General features: G+C 39.4%; 1 protein-coding gene across 2 annotated transcripts in view; it reads left to right on the top strand.

The window, feature by feature from the left end:
• The window catches only part of NEDD4 (NEDD4 E3 ubiquitin protein ligase), a 91,830-nt gene extending 71,410 nt beyond the window's left edge, over nt 1–20,420 (top strand). For both annotated transcript variants that reach the window (XM_068964446.1, XM_068964445.1), the window contains 9 exons: nt 6,985–7,055; nt 8,574–8,669; nt 9,022–9,095; nt 9,373–9,433; nt 13,048–13,107; nt 13,193–13,300; nt 14,011–14,107; nt 16,893–16,965; nt 17,521–20,420. In XM_068964446.1, the coding sequence (XP_068820547.1) occupies nt 6,985–7,055; nt 8,574–8,669; nt 9,022–9,095; nt 9,373–9,433; nt 13,048–13,107; nt 13,193–13,300; nt 14,011–14,107; nt 16,893–16,965; nt 17,521–17,623 (743 nt within the window). In that variant the 3' untranslated portion in view covers nt 17,624–20,420. The remainder of the gene's footprint in view (nt 1–6,984; nt 7,056–8,573; nt 8,670–9,021; nt 9,096–9,372; nt 9,434–13,047; nt 13,108–13,192; nt 13,301–14,010; nt 14,108–16,892; nt 16,966–17,520) is intronic.
• The last annotated feature ends 941 nt before the right edge of the window (nt 20,421–21,361 follow it).

Raw genomic sequence — 21,361 nt, 5'->3', positions numbered from 1 at the left:
GACTGTTGCATTTTAGTATAGCCTGAAGTCAGGCAGGTTGATTCCTCCAGTTCCATTCTTCTTTCTCAAGATTGCTTTGCGTATTCGAGGTTTTTTTGTATTTCCATACAAATTGTGAAATTATTTGTTCTAGTTCTCTGAAAAGTACTGTTGGTAGCTTGAGAGGGATTGCCTTGAATCTGCAGATTGCTTTGGGTAGTATACTCATTTTCACTATATTGATTCTTCCAATCCATAAACATGGTATATTTCTCCATCTATTTGTGTCATCTTTGATTTCTTTCATTGGTGTTTTATAGTTTTCTATATATAGGTCTTTTGTTTCTTTAGGTAGATTTATTCCTAAGTATTTTATTTTTTTCATTGCAATGGTGAATGGAATTGTTTCCTTAATTTCTGTTTTCTCATTGTTAGTGTATAGGAATGCAAGGGATTTCTGTGTGTTAATTTTATATCCTGCAACTTTACTATATTCATTGATTGGCTCTAGTAATTTTCTGGTGGAGTCTTTAGTGTTTTCTATGTAGAGGATCATGTCATCTGCAAACAGTGAGAGTTTTACTTCTTGTTTTGCAATCTGGATTCCTTTTGTTTCTTTTTCTTCCCTGACTGCTATGGGTAAAACTTCCAAAACTATGTTGAATAGTAGTGGTGAGAGTGGGCATCCTTGTCTTGTTCCTGACTTTAGGGGAAATGCTTTCAGTTTTTCACCATTGAGGATAATGTTTGCTGTGGGTTTATCATATATGGCTTTTATTATGTTGAGGTATGTTCTTTCTATGCCTGCTTTCTGGAGGGTTTTAATCATAAATGGATGTTGAATTTTGTCAAAGGCTTTCTCTGCATCTCTTTAGAAAATCATATGGTTGTTATCTTTCAATTTGTTAATGTGATGTATCACATTGATTGATTTGCGAATGTTGAAGAATCCTTGCATCCCAGGGATAAAGCTCACTTGGTCATGATGTATGATCTTTTTAATATGTTGTTGAATTCTGTTTGCTAGAATTTTGTTAAGGAGTTTTGCATCTTTGTTCATCAGTGATATTGGCCTGTAGTTTTCTTTTTTTGTGGCATCTTTGTCTGGTTTAGGTATTAGGGTGATGGTGGCCTCATAGAATGAGTTTGGAAGTTTACCTTCCTCTGCAATTTTCTGGAAGAGTTTAAGTAGGATAGGTGTTAGCTCTTCTCTAAATTTTTGGCAGAATTTAGCTGTGAAGCCATCTGGTCCTGGGCTTTTGTCTGTTGGAAGATTTCTGATTACAGTTTTGATTTCTGTGCTTGTGATGGGTCTGTTAAGATTTTCTATTTCTTCCTGGTTCAGTTTTGAAAAGTTATACTTTTCTAAGAATTTGTCCATTTCTTCCAAATTGTCCTATTTATTGGCTTATAGTTGCTGATAGTAGTCTCTTATGATCCTTTGTATTTCTGCATTGTCTGTTGTGATTTCTCTGATTCCATTTCTAATTTTGTTGATTTAATTCTTCTCCCTTTTTTTCTTGATGAGTCTGGCTAATGGTTTGTCTATTTTATTTATCTTCTCAAAGAACCAGCTTCTAGCTTTGTTGATTTTGGCTATGGTCTCTTTTGTTTCTTTTTCATTTATTTCTGCCCTAATTTTTATGATTTCTTTCCTTCTACTAACCCTGGGGTGCTTAATTTCTTCTTTTTCTAGTTGCTTTAGGTGTAGAGTTAGATTATTTATTTGATTTCTCTCCTGTTTCTTGAGATAGCTTTTATTGCTATGAACCTTCACCTTAGCACTGCTTTTACTGAATCCCATAGGTTTGGGGTTGTTGTGTTTTCATTTTCGTTTGTTTCTATGCAAATTTTGATTTTTTTTTTCTTCTGTGATTTGTTGGTTATTCAGCAGTGTGTTATTTAGCCTCCATATGTTTGTATTTTTAATAGTTTTTTCCCTGTAGTTGACATCTAATCTTACCACATTGTGGTCAGAAAAGATGCTTGAGATTATTTCAGTTTTTTTTTTTAATTTACCAAGGTTAGATTTATGGCCCAGGATATGATCTATCCTGGAGAAGGTTCCATGTGCACTTGAGAAAAAGGTGAAATTCGTTGTTTTAGGGTGAAATGTTCTAGAGATATCAATTAGGTCTAACTGGTCCATTGTATCATTTAAACTGTGTTTCCTTGCTAATTTTCTGTTTAGCTGATCTATCTATAGGTGTGAGTGGGTTATTAAAGTCTCCCACTATTATGGTGTTACTGTTAATTTCCCCTTTCATACTTGTTAGCATGTGCCTTACATATTGTGATGCTCCTATGTTGGGTGCATATGTATTTATAATTGTTATATCTTCTTCTTGGATTGATCCTTTGATCATTTATGTAGTGTTCTTCTTTGTCTCTTTTCACGCCCTTTATTTCAAAGTCTATTTTATCTGATATGAGTATTGCTACTCCTGCTTTCTTTTGGTCTCTATTTTCATGAAATATCTTTTTCCAGCCCTTCGCTTTCAGTCTATATGTGTCCCTAGGTTTGAGGTGGGTCTCTTGTAGACAGCATATAGAGGGGTCTTGTTTTTGTATCCATTCAGCCAGTCTTTGTCTTTTGATTGGGGCATTCAACCCATTTACATTTAAGGTAATTATTGAGAAGTATGGTCCTGTTGCCATTTACTTTGTTGTTTGGGGTTTGAATTTATAAACCTTTTCTGTGTTTCCTGTCTAGAGAAGTCCTTTAGCATTTGTTGAAGAGCTGGTTTGGTGGTCTTGAATTCTCTCAGCTTTTTCTTGTCTGTAAAGCTTTTGATTTCTCCTTCATACTTGAATGAGATCCTTGCTGGCTACAGTAATCTGGGCTGTAGGTTTTCTCTTTCAGCACTTTAAGTATGTCCTGCCATTCCCTTCTGGCTTGAAGAGTTTCTATTGAAGATCAGCTGTTATCCTTTTGGGGATCCCCTTGTAAGTTATTTGTTGTTTTTCCCTTGCTGCTTTAAATATTTGTTCTTTGTGTTTGATCTTCATTAATTTGATTGATATGTGTCTTGGGGTGTTTTGCCTTGGGTTTATCCTATTTTGGACTCTCTGGGTTTTTTGGACTTGGGTGGCTATTTCCTTCCCCATTTTAGGGAAGGTTTCAACTATTATCTCCTCAAGTATTGTCTTATGGCCTTTCTTTTTGTCTCTTTCTTCTGAGACTCCTATGATTCAAATGTTGGGGCATTTAACATTGTCCCAGAGGTCTCTGAGGTTGTCCTCATTTCTTTTACTTCTTTTTTCCTCTCTGCTTCATTTATTTCCACCATTCTATCTTCCACCTCACTTGTCCTATTTTCTGCCTCAGTTATTCTACTGTTGGTTCCCTCCAAAGTGCTTTTGATCTCAGTTATTGCATTATTCCTTATTGATCGACTCTTCTTTATTTCTTCTAGATCCTTGTTAAACTTTTCTAGCATCTTCTCAATCCTTGTCTCCAGACTATTTATTTGTAACTCCATTTTGTTTTCAAGATTTTGGATCATTTTTACTATCATTATTCTGAATTCTTTTTCAGGTAGACTCCCTATCTCCTCCTCTTTGGTTTGGTTTGGTGGACTTTTATTATGTTCCTTTACCTGCTGAATAGTTCTCTGCCTTTTCATCTTTTTAGTTTGTTGTGTTTGGGGTGGCCTTTCTGTATGTTGGAGGTTTGTTGTTCCTCTTTATTGTGGAGGTTCCTCCCTGTGGGTGGGGTTAGATGAGTGGGTTGTCAAGGTTTCCTGGTTAGGGAAGCTTGCATCAGTGTTCTGATGGGTGGAGCTGGATCTCTTCTCTCTGGAGTTCAATGAAATGTCCAGTAGTGAGTTTTGAGGTGTCTATAGGTTTGGTGTGACTTTTGGCCACCTGTATTTTTGTGCTCAGGGTTATGTTCTTGTGTTGTTGGAGAATTAGCTTGGTATGTCTTGCTCTGAAACTTTTGGCTCTTGGGTGGAGCTTGGTTTCAGTGTAGGTATGGAGGCTTTTGGATGAACTCTTGTCGATTAATATTCCCTGGAGTCAGGAGTTTTCTGGTGTTCTCAAGTTTTGGGTTTAAGCCTCCTGCCTCTGGCTTTCAGTCTTATTCTTACAGTCGCCTCAAGACTTCTCCATCCATATAGCACCAATGATAAAACATCTAGGTTAATGATGAAAAGATTCTCCGTAGTGGGGGAAACCCATAGAGGTTCACAAAGTTACATAGAGAAGAGAAGAGGGAGGAAGGAGATAGAGGTGACCAGGAGGAGAAGAGGGGGTATCAAAAGGGGAGAGAGCAGTCTAGCCAGTAATCAATTCCCTATTTGCTCTCCACAGTCTGGAACACTCAAGAGAGTTTCACGGAGTTCCATAGAGAAGAGAAGAGGGAGGAAGGAGATAGAGGTGACCAGGAGGAGAGGCAGGGAGTCAAAAGGAGAGAGACCTATCTAGCCTGTGATCAGTTCCCTAAGTGTTCTCCACAGCCCAGAATACCCAAAGAGATTCACAGAATTAAGTAGAGAAGAGAAGGGGGAGGGAGGAGATAGAGGTGCCCTGTGGGAGAAAAAGGAGTGTCAAAAGGGGAAAGAGCAATCAAGCCAGTAATCACACTCCTGAGTAAAAATGGGTACTGACGATTGGATTCTTAAAGGTACAGAAATGATAACAAATATCGAAAAGCAAAGATTAAAAATCTAGAGTAGAGATTAGACTCTCAAAAATACAGTATTAAAAAAAACCCAAAATTGCAAAAGTTATAAAAAATATATATATGAAATGTGCTTTAAAAATAGGGTCTTTTTTTGCAAGATGATAGTAGGTTTTAAAAATGAAAATTAAAGGAATAATAAGGAACTTAAAAATTAAAAAACTAAAAAATGATAATAGTAAAATATATCTAGGAATGTCTCTGGAGCTGTTGAGGGCAGTGTGGGGTCAGTTCAGTTTCAGATAGTTCCTTGTTCCAGCTTATACTTCTTCCCAGGGTCTATGCTGCTGCTGCTGCTAAGTCACTTCAGTCGTGTCCGACTCTGTGCGACCCCATAGACAGCAGCCCACCAGGCTTCCCTGTCCCTGGGATTTTCCAGGCAAGAACACTGGAGTGGGTTGCCATTTCCTTCTCCAATGCATGAAAGTGAAAAATGAAAGTGAAGTCGCTCAGTCATGTCCAACTCTTTGTGACCCCATGGACTGCAGCCTACCAGGGTCCTCTGTCCATGGGATTTTCCAGGCAAGAGTGCTGGAATGGGTTGCCATTGCCTTCTCCCTCAGGGTCTATAGGTCCCTTCCAATGTAGCCAATGCTAACTACAGGGTTTTAATCTGTTGCGCCTGTCACTTCCAAAGTGGTTCCCTCTTCTTTGTTTATTTTGGCTTCCTCTGTTTGCAGGTCTCTTCAGTATGTAACTTCTGCCCTGATACAAGGGGGCAAAAGTGGTCATTTATTTAGGCTCACTCGTTCAGTTGTGCTGCGGGGAGGGAGGAACACTGCAAACAAATATCACTGGCATGTGTGGGGAGTGCTCACAATGTCTGGGCCACACTGGGTTTGCCCCCACACATAGCATGTGTGCTTTCCTGGTCTACACTGCTCAGGCTCCAGGTTGCTCCACAGGGGAACTGTCTAAGGTGGCCCTAGGTTGCGTGCACTTTCCAGGTCTAAACCGCTCATGTTCAGATTCTCGGGTACTCCACAAAGGCACAGACTCAGTTGGGACTGCGTTTTGTGCCCTTCCCAGGTCTGAGCAGCTCAGGTAACCAGGTGGTTGGTGAGTGCACACTCCCCAGGTGGGGCAATGCGTCTTATCACCTCTCCCATTCCAGATCCTCAGTTTCCTTGGTGCGCAGTGGGAGCACCGTCTCAGGTGTGCCATGTATCTCCTCTGGGGAGCTGATCTCTGGCTGCGACCCTCCTGGCAGATGTCAACTGTCCAGGATCCCAGGAAGACTTGGTTAGCAACTGGAAGTCTACTTGCAGTTTGGTATAGGATGCATCCTTGGGGCCGAGTTTGCCCCTTGCCTTCTGGCCCTGGCTGCCACCTGCCTGCCTCTCTGCCTCCAGTGAAGGATGGGCTGGTCTGCTGTTGGCTAGCTCTCCTGTGGTATTTGCTCTTTGTTCTGTGAGCGAACCCTGCAGTGCCTTAGGTTAGAGCTTTTCGCGGGAAAGTTCTCTCTCTCTCTTTCCTCTTTTTTTTTTCCCCTCTCTCTGGCTATCCCACAGTTTGGGTTGCTATCTCACGTTAGCTCCCTCAGATTGCCCTCAGGGCATTCAGGCCCGGTCCTTACCCTAAGCAATGCCACCTACACCTCCCTGTTCAGCCCCCGCTTGCTGGTGGCGGACGCCAGCATCTGGGCTACTTCTCTGCTGGGAGTTGCAGTTAGGCGTGTAATCTGTGGGTTTTATTTATTTATTTTTCCCTCCCAGTTATGTTGCTCTCTGAGATCCCAAAACTCCCCACAGACCTGCCAGTGAGAGGGTTTCCTGGTGTTTGGAAACTACTCTTTTGTGACTCGCTCCCCCGGACGGGTCTCCATCCCTAACTCTTTTGTCTCTCTTTTTATCTTTTGTCCTACCTCCTTTCAAAGACAATGGGCTGCCTTTCTGGGTGCCTGGTGTCCTCTGCCAGCATCCAGAAGTTGTTTTGTGGTATTTGCTCAGCGTTCAAATGATCTTTGGATGAATCTGTGGGCGAGAAAGTGGTCTCCCTGTCCTGTTCCTCTGCCATCTTAGTACGGCCCCCTGGTAGTATATATGTTTTAATGCTACTCTCTCAATTCATCCCACCCTCTCCTTCCCTCACTGAGTCTGCAAGTGTTCTCTATGTCTGTGTCTCTATTCCTGCCTTGCAAATAGGTTCATCAGTACCATTTTTATAGATTCCATTTATATGCATTAATATATAATAGTTATTTTTCTCTTTCTGATTTACTTTACTCAGATCGTTAATATTAAGCATAAAACTTTTTGGTATGTAATTATCTGATTTCTTTTGCTTGGTAATCATTTTAAATATATTTGATTTTTTGCAAGGTTTTTTCATCCGCCCATTTTATAAGATGATGCTGCACAAGCCAATAACACTTCATGATATGGAGTCAGTGGTATGTCTTTTTCACTTATCATATAAAGTATAATTTAACAGGCAACTGAGTATTTTAAAGACTTACTTTTTAATGATAAAATCAACAGATGTTCCAAATATAAATGAACGTTTCCCCCAACATTTTATTTTGAGAATTTACTAACATAGAATAGAGTTGAAAAAGTTTTACAATGGATATGTGTATATCTACCACCCAGATTCTGCAATTGGCTTTTTTTTTTTTTCCACAATTGGCTTTTTATCGTACTTACTTCATGACATACTTTTCCACATGTCTGCTCCCCCCATCTCCATCAATCCATCTTATTTCTTTGATGCATTTCAAAGAAAGTTTCAGGTATGAGTAAATTTCTCCCTAAATACTTCAGCATGCTATATACAATAATTTTATGTGTCTCTTGTATCAGTATTTGAATTGTGATCATTTGTGATAAATGACATGTTTTCAAACTGGCAGTCCAAAGCAAACTTTTGAAATTAGGCTACTACAGAGAAACAGAAACCCAAGAATTAAATCCTTGGCTATACCCTTATAACCCATGCTGAATAGCATCATACAACGTGTAGAACACAAGGATTCCAAGGCCTCTGCCATGGTACCAAGTCCCTTTCTTGTGACATATTATCAGTATGAACATCATGTCCATGCATGCTTAGTTGCTTCAGTCATGTCTGACTCTTTGCGACCCTATGAACTATAGCCCTCCAGGCTTCTCTGTCCATGGGGTTCTTCAGGCAAAAATACTGGAGTGGGCTGCTATCCCCTCCTTCAGGGGATCTTCCCAACCTAGGATTGAACCTGCGTCTCTTATGTCTTCTTCACTGGCAGGTGGGTTCTTTACCATTAGCAATGTGGGAAGCCCATGAACAGTATAGTTCTTTATAAATCATAACATTGCATAGTTATTGGAGTTAGAAAATTAAGGTTCTGTATTTAATTTGAGATTTTTCTTCAATTTAGGGCCAAATATAAATAGCAGTCTCCTCAGAGTTACTTAAGCATTTCAAACACAGTCTCATTGGCCATATGGACTGGTGCTGAGAGCCCCTGAATATCATGGAAGTTAGGATCTATCTCAGAACTGATCCTTTAACTGGATAATAAAAATCTGTACCTCCACTGCTTCTAAACAGAAGTAGACTTCTAAACTTTTAAGCAGCACCATGCTATTGATAAATGCTTTTTTTTTTTGGCCACACCCTGTGGCATGCTGGATCTTACTTTGCCAACCAGGAATGGAATTCGCACCCCCCCTGCAGTGGAGGTATGGCATCCTAACCACTGGACTGCCAGGGAAGTCCCAATATCTGTATTTATACTCATGTACTTACTACTCATCTCTTTTTGTAATGTGTGTGTATGTGTGTGTGTGTGTGTGTGTGTGTGTGTGTAAAAGAGATCCATCTGACCTTTTCATCTTCTGTCCAGTTATTCAGACCTTCGGCTACTTTCTTTGCAGATTCACATATCTTCTTTCTGTACAGAAATTTTAAATATGCAATTTATCCCATTTAGGATAGTGAATATTACAATTCATTAAGATGGATTCTTGAAAATGATCCAACAGAATTGGACCTCAGGTTTGTCATAGATGAAGAACTTTTTGGACAGGTTTGTAAATTTTGATTTATTTAAATTGTACACAAATTGTGAAGCTTTAGAACTTAAGTTTAATAACAAGCAAAATTTTATAAATTTAGACATTAAATAATGCATATACTCAACACATTTCTGCATTCTATTTTAAAATTTATTTTCCCATAACAAAAGCTGTCTCTCAGAAAGAATTTCTGCTTCTTTGACTTTTGACTCATTCCATATGTATTTTAGTAAAACCAGTATTTCAAGTTTCCTTAGCTTTTGAGTGGATTTAATTTAAAACACCAGGCTTCTTAGATAACTGTAATATGTATACTTTATTTTTTCACTAAAATAACATACAAGGTATCATTCTTAATTTCAGACACATCAACATGAGTTGAAAAGTGGTGGATCAGAAATAGTTGTCACCAATAAGAACAAAAAGGAATATATTTAGTGAGTATTTTGTTATACTTTACTATTTTTAGTAAATACTTCATTGGAAATAATTTTGTACTTCTTCCTGTGAAGATTCTTTGTTATCTTCTTTTTCTTTCTCTAGAGTCAGAGTCTCAATATTCTTTTCTGTAACAATTCTATAGTTTTACTTACTCATTCAGTTCTTGCCTTGGACTTAAGCTAGTATTTAATTTTTGTTTCTAACCAGAATACGTGTACCTTAACATCTTTTCTTATTCCCTGTGAAAAAGATAAAATGTTTTATTTCTTCTAGTCTTGTAATACAGTGGCGATTTGTAAACCGAATCCAGAAGCAAATGGCTGCTTTTAAAGAGGTATTCATTTTCTTTTGTTTCCTATCCTATAGTTTCAAAGCACGGTCTATATCATATCAGAGAAAAAAGGGGCCTTATTGTATCAGAGAAAAAAGTAGTATATGATTTGCTTTTTAAAGCCATTTTGAATTACGTTTTCATACTGAAGTAAAGTGTTACTCACTCAGTTGTGTCCAACTCTGCAACTCCATGAACTGTAGCCCACCAGGCTCCTCTGTTCATGAAATTCTCCAGGCAAGAATACTGGAGTGGGTTGCCATTTCCTTCTCCAGGGGATCTTCCCCACCCAGGGATCAAACCCAGGTCTCCTGCATTGACAGATTCTTTACTCTCTGAGCCACCAAGGAAGCCCATGTTTTCATCCTGAAGTAAAGTGAAAGTCACTCAGTCGTGTCTGACTCTTTGCAACCCCATGTACTATACACTCCATGGAATTCTTAATGCCCGAATACTGGAGTGGGTAGCCATTCCCTTCTCCAGGAGATTTTCCCAACTCAGTGATCAAACCCAGGTCTCCCACATTGCAGGTGGACTCTTTACCAGCTGAGCCACCAGGGAAGCCCAAGAATACTGGAGTGGGTAGTCTATCCCTTTTCCAGGGGATCTTCCTGACCCAGAAATTGAACTGGGATCTCCTGCATTGCAGGTGGATTCTTTACCAGCTGAGCTACCTGGGAAGCCCTTGTTTTCATACTAATAGAGTATTAAATGAATAGATGTTGAGTTAAAAAGCAATCATTCAAGAACTCCATGCAATAAATAGTCCTCCGTAGCATGGACCCCCCCTCACCTTTTATAGTCCCCTCCCCTCACCTTAAGTAAACATAGGTGAACAAAGGTGCAAGAGTCCTAGAGGGATGTGGAATATATCAGCAGACCCCAATCTTTTTGGTCCCAGGGACTGATTTCATGGAACACCATTTTTCTGTGGATTTTCGGGTCAGGTGGAGGGATAGTTCAGCAGTAATGTAAGTCATGGGGAATAGCAGATGACGCTTCACTGGCTCACCCACCTCCACCTCCTGCTGTGTGGCCCAGTTCCCCAGACCAGCACTTATTCATGCCCTAAGGGTTGGGAACTCCTGAAAAGTGAAAGTGTTAGTCACTCATCACGTCCAGCTCTTCTCAACTCCATGAACTGTAGCCCTCCAGGCTTCTCTGTCTGTGGAATTCTCCTTGCAGGAATACTGGAGTGGGTAACCATTCCCTTCTCCAGGGGATCTTCCCAACCCAAGGATTGAACCCAGCTCTCCTGCATTGCTGGCAGATTCTTTACTATCTGGGCCACTAGGGAAGACCCTGGGAACCCCTGGAACATGCCATTTATGTCTTTTCCTAAATGGGATCATGCCATACGTGTTGGTTTGTGACTCCCTTTCTTCTTTTGTCAAATACTTGTTAGAGGTGTTTCACATATCACGATATATAGTGACCTTTCTTTGTAGCTGTATTTTATTCATAATGTAAATTCATAAGTCACTAAAAATTCCAAATTGATGAGCATTTAGGCTGTTGCCAGAGCACTCATTTCCTAAGCTAATTAAAAGACTTCTGTTAAATATCACACACTTTTTCATTTATTCAATACTGAGCACTGACCATGTGTCTGGTGCTATGCAAGGCAAAAGGACGTAGGTCCTATTGTCAAGGAGCAGAGAATCTAAGGGTGAAATGGACCAGGGAAGCCCACAGTACTAGGTGAGTAGAGAAGAGAGGTAGAAACCAGAGCAGGGAGAGGTGGGGGCAGGGGCATGGGATGGGTAGAGGGATTGGCCAGCCACAGAGAAGAAGGAAATACAGTTCCAAGCAGAGGGAGCAACACATGTAAAGTCTAGTAATAAGACAAACTGGGCACACATTAGAGAAAATACAAGCAGTTGTACTGGATGAGAGGATGCAAGTGTTAATTGCCCAGCCGTGTTTGACTCTTTGTAACCCCATGGACTGTAGCCCACCAAGTTCCTCTGACCATGGAATTCATCAGGCAAGAATACTGGAGTGGGTAGCCATCCCTTCTCTGGGGGATCTTCCCAACCAGGATCCAACCTGGGTCACCTACTTTGCAGGCAGATTCTTTACCATCTGAGCCAATGGGGATGTAAGAAGCGAACTAAGTCTGGAGAGATGGGAGGAACCAGATGATGAGGGGCCTATTTGTTTGGTGTTTTCTCTGAAGTCCAGTGAGGAAGAAAGGTGACATTAAAGGCTGCTAACAATAAAATACCAAGATTCAGTGTATATTTTGCTCAGATCTTTCTAAAAGTGGTATGAATGAATAGTAAGCTAGAGGAGGGCAAGACAAGCAGCAGAGGCTAGTCGAGCAAGTGCTGGAATCACCCCAGGGGAAATGATCAGGACAGGGGGAACAGAGCAATACATGTACATGAATGATACTCAGGAAGGGAGATTTATAGCTCAGGGTGCTTTAAAGGATGGAGACCTGGGGACTGTCTGCTTTCTGTGGAGCTGTGGACTAAACAAGATGGAAAATTCAAAAGAATGTTAAGAATGGTGAAAGTGGATAGCCACACATGGGGATGTGGGAACACCAACATTTAAGGAATGGACAGGAGGAAAGGAGACATCAGAGAAAATCAGCAAAGGCAGAGACATAAGAGGAAAACCATCAACAGCAGACAGAGTTTCAAGAACAAAGGTATTGTCAACAATATCCTAGTATAGAGAAGTCAGATAAGATAGGGAACTAGAAAGTATTCATTGGATGTAGCCACAAAGTTGTCTTTGACTTTCTCCAGGACAGTTTCAGGGAAGCATTGGTGAAGAGGTCAGATTGCAGTGGTTGAGGGATAAATAAGGGGGAGCAAGTGGATTTGGTAATGTGTAGTAACACTGTCCAGAACATGGATATGAAGAGAAGAAAGGGGGGTTTGCTTTCTTATTTTGTTTTGAAAGTAGATATGGCTTGAATAAATTCAGATGCATCAAGAGTGAGTTAATAGGGACTTCCCTGATGGTCTAGTGGTTAAGACTTTGCCTTCCAATGCAGGAGGTGCAGGTTCCATCCCTGGTTGGGGAACTAAGATCCCACAAGCCTCGTGTCCAAAAAACCAAAACATAAAAGCACTGTTGTAACAAATTCAATAAAGACTTGAAAAATAATCCACATCCCCCAAAAAATCTTAAAAAAAAAACCAACCAAACCACGAGCTAGTAAAGGTTTGGTGAAGACATCCTTGGGGAAACAAATGAAGCACAGAGAGGAAGTGGTCCCTCTCTCCACTGCAATGGGGACAAGACCCTCATGGATGTTGGTGCTAAGTGGGGGTGCAGAATGTTGAAGGGAATTCCATCCGGCAGAACTGCTTTTATTTTCTCTCTCAAATAGAAATTATCTGCTGTAAAGGGCAACACAGAGAAGAAGGAAGCTTGAAAGGTGTGAGGTGGTTTGAAAATAGCCACTTTGAGGAATCAGTGGGAGAACGGACATGTGTACTTTCTTGCTGACATTGAAATGTCAGTTAAATAGCCCATGAACCATGTAGGGGTAGGAATCTGTGTGGGTATGGGATTTCGCCAGTCCCACCCAGTAACTGAAATATGGAATTGTCCATTGACCCCACTAACTAGGGTTTTAAATACATTCTTTCTTCTAGGGATTTTTTGAACTGATACCACAGGATCTCATCAAAATTTTTGATGAAAATGAACTAGAGGTAAGAAATATTGCTTTTATCTTAAAACAGGACTTTTGTATCCCTGATTTTTCTGGTCTACAGTTTGACATTTCTTCTTACGTAGCTTCTGATGTGTGGCTTGGGAGATGTGGATGTGAATGACTGGAGAGAACACACAAAGTACAAAAATGGCTACAGCATAAATCATCAAGTCATCCAGTGGTTTTGGAAGGTAATAGGCGGCTTCCATTTTCTTATGTTACTTTTTGATAGATTCAATCATATTTACCTATACTAGTGGATCACATATAGATAAGACAAAAAATATATTTTCGCTCAGTTAAGGAATATGTTATTCAATTAAGTTCTTGGTGAAAATGAAAAATATGTTTTTAAATTTTACTTTTAAACCAAATTAACTTTTTGGCCAACCTAGTATATAGCCCCACAAAAATTATTTTTTATTTTGTACTATATACATTTACCTCCATACATACTTATTTGTAGGTAAGTAAAATGTAGTAAGTGGCAGTGTTAGCTGAGAGAGATAGGCTCTTGGTTCCTTACTAAAGAAGGGATTCTTCAAGGGAACTTGTAACCTGCAGTGTATTCTCTGGGACTCCTACTTGGCTCCTTGGAATGTGATAGACAAATGGGTATGCCAGTAAATACAATTTTTAAAAAGCCACATAGTCACATCCAAGAGGAAACTTTGTCACTTTGTTAGGCTATAACCCCATTCTAAACAGTTACCATGAAGCCTTGGAAATGGAGTCTCAAGAACTTTGTAAACCACCATAAACACAACTTGAAGTAAAGGAAACATGCAAATTTCATAAGTGATGATTCAGGCTCTAACTAAACTCTGGTAACATTTTTCAGGGTAGTTTTGTTAACATTTTTTCCAGTGATGTTCCTAAATGCTGCTTTTATTTTATGCAGGCTGTTTTAATGATGGACTCAGAAAAAAGAATACGATTACTTCAGTTTGTCACTGGCACATCACGTGTGCCTATGAATGGATTTGCTGAACTGTATGGTATGGATTTTCCATAGATCATTTAAAAATGGAGCTGATGCCAGTTGTCTTTTTCATGACTGACTAGTCTTCAGTCTTCTTTCATGTATACAAATGTTTAATTAATTAAAAAGAATTCATAGTTTTAAATGATTACAGTTAGATACACTGCAGAAGATCAAAATATATGTACACCTACTATTTAGTTGTTGTTGTTTGTTGTTCAGTTGCTAAATCATGTCCAACTCTTTGCAAGCCCGTGAACTGCAGCATGCCAGGCTTGCCTGTCCTTCATTGTCTCCCGGAGTTTGCTCAAATTCATGTCCATTGAGTCAGTGATGCTATCTAACCTTCTCATCCTCTGCTGCCCTCTTCCCCTTTTGCCTTCAGTCTTTCCCAGCATCAGGATCTTTTCCAGCCAGTCAGCTCTTCACATTAGATGGCCAAAGTACTGGAGTTTTAGCATCAAAGTACTTCAGCTTTAGCAGAAGTCCTTCCAATGAATATGCAGGGTTTATTTCCTTTAGGATTTACTGATTTGATCCCCTTGCAGTCCAAGGGACTCTCAGTAAGATAGCAAAAGAGATAACTGAACGCAGGAAATGATTCCAGTTACTTTCCATTCTTGGAATTTAAATTTGATTCCCACTCTGCATTCTGTTACAGAAAAAAACATTGCCGTGGTGTGATGGTTTAAGATAGACAGCATATAAAGTTCTGCAGGGTGTTAATAAGTGTACAACAAAATACAGAGTGTATCATAGTGAAATACATTTGAGGGAAAGAATGGAATAAACACAGTTAAATATTCTATTTATTGGAATGGCATGTACTTGCTTTAAAAGATATCAAGAAAAACAACTTCTTCAGAGGAGGTATAGCCAAGATCAGAACCCTTCTATCCCTTCCTTGGCCTATGTGGATTCCTTGTTAAGCTTAACTGAACATCTGTTTGTAGAACCTGTCAGGCAGCTGACTCTTCTCTCCCAAGGAGAAGGATGAGACTGTAGAGTTGCCACTCAACAACATGCTCATTCCCCACCTGACTGGATTTGTCTTTCCAGTGGTTTCCCCTGACTCACATTCCATTCTCTCTTCCAGCTCTTTATCCAGTCAGTAGAGAAAATCAAACCAGGGCAAGCACCCCCTCCATCTCTAGCTCCACTGTCCTCCTATATGCAGCCCAGAACTACAGTCACCCACTGGTGGCATGCATTTTTTGGAATTTGGAGGAGATACTTCACATACTGGCTTCCCTGGTGGCTCAGATGGCAAAGAATCTGCCTATGATGTAGGAGATCCAGCTTTGACCTCTGGTTCAGGAAGATCCTCCAGAGAAGGGAATGGCTATCCACTCCAGTATATTTGCCTGGGAAATTCCATGGACAGAGGGACCTGGCTGGCTACAGTCCATGGGGTCGCAAAGAGTCAGACATGACTAAGCAACTAACACACTATCTCATACACAGGTCCAGAGTTATTAGTGTTAGACTATGAATTCAAATTCTTATGGATTTACAAAAGAAGTAGAAGTTGCTTCAGAATGTTAATATTACAATACAGTATTATCCAGCCAATAAAAAATATGTTACGGGGACTTCCCTGGCAGTTCACACTTCCACAGCAGGGGTTTGACCCTTTCCACTTGGGTTTGAGCCCTATTTGTGGAACTGGCATCCCATATGAAGTGTGGCTTAGCCCCCAAAGAAAGAAGAATTATGTTACATTTATATTGGTTGACTTAATAGGGGAGTTTTTCAAATGGAGTGTTCAGGTGAGAGAATCAAGAGACAGGAAAATATATGATTCCATGTTGTGGAAAATACAATGACAAAAGTACTAAACTGTAGATATAATTGTGATGGGTGATGTGTGAACAGCAGTGCTTTTTGAGAAAACAGAAGTATGGAAAATAGTATTTTTAGTACTGCTTCTGACAGTTATACTCTCACACACATATTTGGATATGAGTCTGAGACATAGAGAAAAGTAAGGAAGGTGACTCATCAGGTTGTTAGCATTGATGACCTGGGAGGTTGGAGGACGTTGAGAATTGCAAAAGAAATAATTGAATAAAACTCCAAAGGAAGAAAAAGTTTCTAAGAATATTCATAATAAGAGAAAAATGTAGCATGTATAAATGATCCCATGCACATAAAATTCTATGCATATGCAGAAAAAGATTAATGATAGGATATTTACTTAGATTTAACAGTGAAATTTCAGGTGATCTTTACATCTTTCATTATATAATCTTACTGCAAAAAAAAGCAATAGAGAAAAACAATCAGAAAAAAATTAAAGCTGTTTTCAGTGGGACTCAAAAAAATGCCCATTTTCTTTGTACCGGGAGGAGAAGGGGATGACAGAGGATGAGATGGCTGGATGGCATCACTGACTCGATGGACGTGAGCCTGAGTGAACTCCGGGAGTTGGTGATGGACAGGGAGGCCTGGCGTGCTGCGATTCATGGGGTCGCAAAAAGTTGGACACGACTGAGTGACTGAACTGACTGATGATAGAGGTGGTATATGAAAATGCACGGCTGGGGAACAGCAAAAGTCCCATTAGACATGCCCCCCAGGTCAGAGTGGTACCTTGACCACAGACAAACTGATAGGAGTCCTCATTTCGTGGCTGGATAGTAAAGTCATCAGCCCAAGATAGCATTATTTCTTTCAAATTTAAAGAAACTAGATGAATGATCTGTGTGTTTTAAGTTCTGCATTAGCAAAAGTGAGCTGTGAAATGTTCAGGAGCTCCTATAAAGGCTAAATGAAACCAAAGTAACTTCTCTTCCTTGTAGGCTCAAACGGACCACAGTCATTTACAGTTGAGCAGTGGGGCACACCTGAGAAGCTGCCAAGAGCTCATACCTGGTAAGCAGTTTCTTTGACCCTAGAGAACCAAGTCCTCAGAGAGAGAACGTCCTCTCTCAGTCTAGACACAGAAGGTCTAGTTCCCTCTGTGGTGTGCTGGTAGCAGATGAGGTGGGGGATGGGAGGGAGAGGATGGAGAGACAGTAAGACTAACTCAGGAACAGGTGTTTCTTTACCAGTCAGGCTTGGGCTTTAAGTCCGGGTAGCTGAACATGGGAGAGACACATCTGAACTGTTGATGATATGTTGCCTCCATCACATGAATGATAAGCCATTCTACAAAGGGCTAGAACATTTCCTCTTGAAGGTTCAAATGACAGGAACCCAAACATTTGGAGGTCAGGGTGGAGGTGAGAGGTCACCACCAAGAAGTCATGAAGAGAATCCACACCTTAGGTCCAATCCTAGACCTTCCTTCTCCCTGAGGAGAAAAGGTCTTTTCCTGCTGTTGGAACATTCTGTCACAAATAGCTGCACTGTGAATAGTTTGCCCTGGGAACTTGCTTTGTCACTTTGTCACTGTCCGTCATAACCAGCCTGTCTCTGTTCTTTCAGCTTTAATCGCCTGGACTTGCCACCCTATGAATCATTTGAAGAATTATGGGATAAACTTCAGATGGCCATTGAGAACACTCAGGGTTTTGATGGCGTTGATTAGATTTTAAGTAACCATTTATGGTGTTTTACTGCCACTTTTTTTTTAAAGCAAAATCTTGACTTAAAATTTTCCAGGAAACTACTAATCCTTGGCCATTGATGCTTCTCAGATATTGGAGAAAATCGTGTCAACAAATTAGAAGAGCTAGTATGACAACTCTTCCATTATTTCATTCATTTTAGTAATGTGTTGCATTTACATAGTTGTTTCGTTCTATTTTGAGTTCACACCCAAGGATTTAAGTCCTGTGTGCCTGAAAACGTGAGATTTATCCTTGGATTTACCTCTTTTACAGTATTTGCCAGGCAGTTCTTTCTTAAACTACTGAAATGATAACTGTGAATACCTGTGATAAGTGACATGTGTGAAAAGTGTGATTTTTTTGAGAAGGAGAACTGAAATTTGGGGTAAAAAACTTCAATACTGAGTACACGACAATATATTCAATGCTGCCTGCAGCTAGTTATTATTTTTTAGACCTGCCTACCGCATGGGCAGTAGCAGGTTTTTGGAAGAATCTTGCAAAGTGTGTTACCTATATTTTCAGTCAACTGATTCACTTACAAAAAGCTGTCTACTTCTTCATTTTAAAAGTATTTGGCTTTTGTTAGTATGCGGTTTTACTAAACAAGGTAGTTCATAGGACATGTGAAGCAAATTCAGAATTGCGAAGGTTGAAAGGTATCAGTGCCTCCCTCTTGCCTGTATATCCTATGGCTCATTGATAGAGCCATTACTCTTTACTGTTTTCATTTAGTTAAAAGAATTCCTTCTTCAAACTAAAGCTTGACAAAGCAGTATTCCTAAATATGCCTTGAAGAACTAAGTTAAATGTATAATACTTGCCTTTACTAGTCATTCTTTACACTTGCACAATTATGTAGTCCTTACATGTTTACAGGGTTTATTATGTTTACAGATTAAGCTAATTTCTGTAGTTGCATTTTTATATTTTTAGTATTTCACTTTAGTCAAACTAAATAATTTGTTAAAAATTACCAAAGAATAGTTACAGTGCATCATTTGTATTAAATTTATTACCATGTTTCTTATGCTTTTTAAAAAACTGTTTACTATGAAAATATTTTGCTATAAATCCAAAACTCTAGGCAAAATGCTAGAGATAGACTTCTACTTTAGCTAAATAGAAGTACATAAAAATCCTGTGCGTGCATTCAACAAAGGTTTACTGAATGCCTGTGATATGCATAGCTCTGTCTAGGCCAAAGGGTGAGAGTTGTCAGCTTCAAAGAAATCCATCCCCATCCTCAAGGAACTTAGAGATGTGTAAAGGAATTTTGAAACAATCAAAAGTCAGGGTGAGCAGAATAAGGCAAAAGGGAAAGTGTTCCAGTGCACCTGCAAAGGTAAAGTGTGCCAAGGCTGTATTTATATATTTTATACCTATATTGGAATGATTGTATAGAAAAATGCTCTTGAAAAAAGTTAAAGCTATTTCTCAATATGGTATTTTGGTGATTTAGGGATAATTGTAAATATATGTTATGTCTTTTCAAATACACACACACACACTCCAAGAGGTGTAAAAAAGTATATCTGGCTGTTGGTTACAGTTTGCTGGGGTCTAATACCATGTGTACTTTTCAGCACCTGGTAGGGATCTCATAAGTGACAGAAGCAAAGCCACTTTCCCAACATCACATCAGCAGCCCAGCTTAGAGAAAGTAATTCACAGATCCATGCACCCTCTGTCTTATCTTCTTCTGTGTTAACCAGCATTCAGGGGAAACACCCTGCTTTTATCACTTACGAAATGTTTAAACTGAAGCAACATACTTCACCTCTCTGGGTTCCTGGTTCTTCATCTGTCAAAGGAAAATAACTATGTATGCATGCTCTCATTGTAAGATTGTTGTCAGTTCCAGAGAGATGCTCTGTAAAGTCTCATACAATCAGAAGGTACTTTGTGCCGGCCATCAGATTTTGTCAAATCAGGTGTGAACATGAACCACACTCCCAAAGAGAAATCTCTTCATTTAAACATGAATTGACTGCTAACAGACAGGGAAGGATCATCTCTGGTATTGAATATATACAAATCTATGTATACGTATTTTTATCTGTATATGGATCTTACCATCAGAATTCATTTTCTCCACATGAGCAAAGTAATGTTAAGATGGGCCAATGCATTTTGGAATGTTCTCATTATGTAGAACTGAACGTGAAAACTGCTTTTGTTAAAAACAGATTTTACCACGTGATTGTTTAAATATCACTTCTGTCAAATATGGCAGATTTCAGAGCTTGAGAAAATATATAGCTTGCTTTTCATCTGACTCATTCACTTGGATGATTCTGTGACTCAGATAAAACAGCATATTAATAAGACCAGACACTCCCACCAGCACCCAGCCACAGACCAGCATCTGCTTCATTTTCCAGGTATGCAGTGATGGTCTGAAAGGACCCTGTATTAAGCAACACAGCCCCTCATCCCAAACAGCAAAGTATCTCAAAACACATTCTACAGCTGGAAGTAAATAGGGTCATTTTCTTAGAGCAAGGATGTCATATTTTTTTAGAACTTATAAGCACATAATTTTAGCCTATATTTTCTCTGTAATCAAATTTTAACAGACATAAAATTGTATTACAAACGCATTTCATCCTAATTTAAAGGTTTTAATTGTTTTTGTTTCTTATTTATAATCTGAAATTCCAGAGAATTATCAAGTCAAACAACTCTTTTGAATTATAAGCCACTTGATATTGTTTTCTAAAATCTTCTGATATGGGAAATATTACCAAGATTAATGTATCAAATTTTATTGCATACTTTAAAATATAAAACCATTTTTAAAAATCTTGATACCATAAATAAAGTTCTAGCAAAACCAAAAACTGTGACTTATTTTTCAAATAGAACTGTTTCCAAGCCATTATCCTTGGTGATAGCTCCTGATATTGTTCTTTGCAGCAAAACAAAGAATTCTCAAGATGACCTTGAATTTATAGCAGATGACATAGCATGATTATAAACTCAACTACAGAGAATCTCTACTTTACAGACAAGTCATGTTCCCAAAATCTGGTTGTTAGTAAACTATCCAGAAGACAATGTAATAGTATATAAATGGACTAGATTTCAGACTTGCTATTCATTCAAGATGGGCACAATAAAGGACAAAAATCTATTTCTGCTTTATTGACTATGCCAAAGCCTTTGACTGTGTGGATAACAATACACTGTGGAAAATTCTGAAACAGATGGGGATACCAGACCACCTGACCTGCCTCTTGAGAAACCTATATGCAGGTCAGGAAGCAACAGTTAGAAGTGGACATGGAACAACAGACTGGTTCCAAATAGGAAAAGGAGTACGTCAAGGCTGTATATTGTCACCCTGCTTATTCAACTTACATGCAGAGTACATCATGAGAAACGCTGGGCTGGAAGAAGCACAAGCTGGAATCAAGATTGCCAGGAGAAATATCAGTAACTTCAGATATGCAGATGACACCAGCCTTATGGCAGAAAGTGAAGAGGAACTCAAAAGCCTCTTGATGAAAGTGAAAGAGGAGAGTGAAAAAGTTGGCTTAAAGCTCAACATTCAGAAAATGAAGATCATGGCATCTGGTCCCACCACTTCATGGGAAATAGATGGGGAAACAGTGTCAGACTTTATATTTTTGGGCTCCAGAATCACTGCAGATGATGATTGCAGCCATGAAATTAAAAGACGCTTACTCCTTGGAAGGAAAGTTATGACCAAC

This window comes from Capricornis sumatraensis, chromosome 2, assembly GCF_032405125.1.
Source record: "Capricornis sumatraensis isolate serow.1 chromosome 2, serow.2, whole genome shotgun sequence".
Taxonomy (NCBI): domain Eukaryota; kingdom Metazoa; phylum Chordata; class Mammalia; order Artiodactyla; family Bovidae; genus Capricornis; species Capricornis sumatraensis.
Note: the sequence above shows the minus strand (reverse complement) of the source record. Positions and strands in the feature narration are given on the sequence as shown.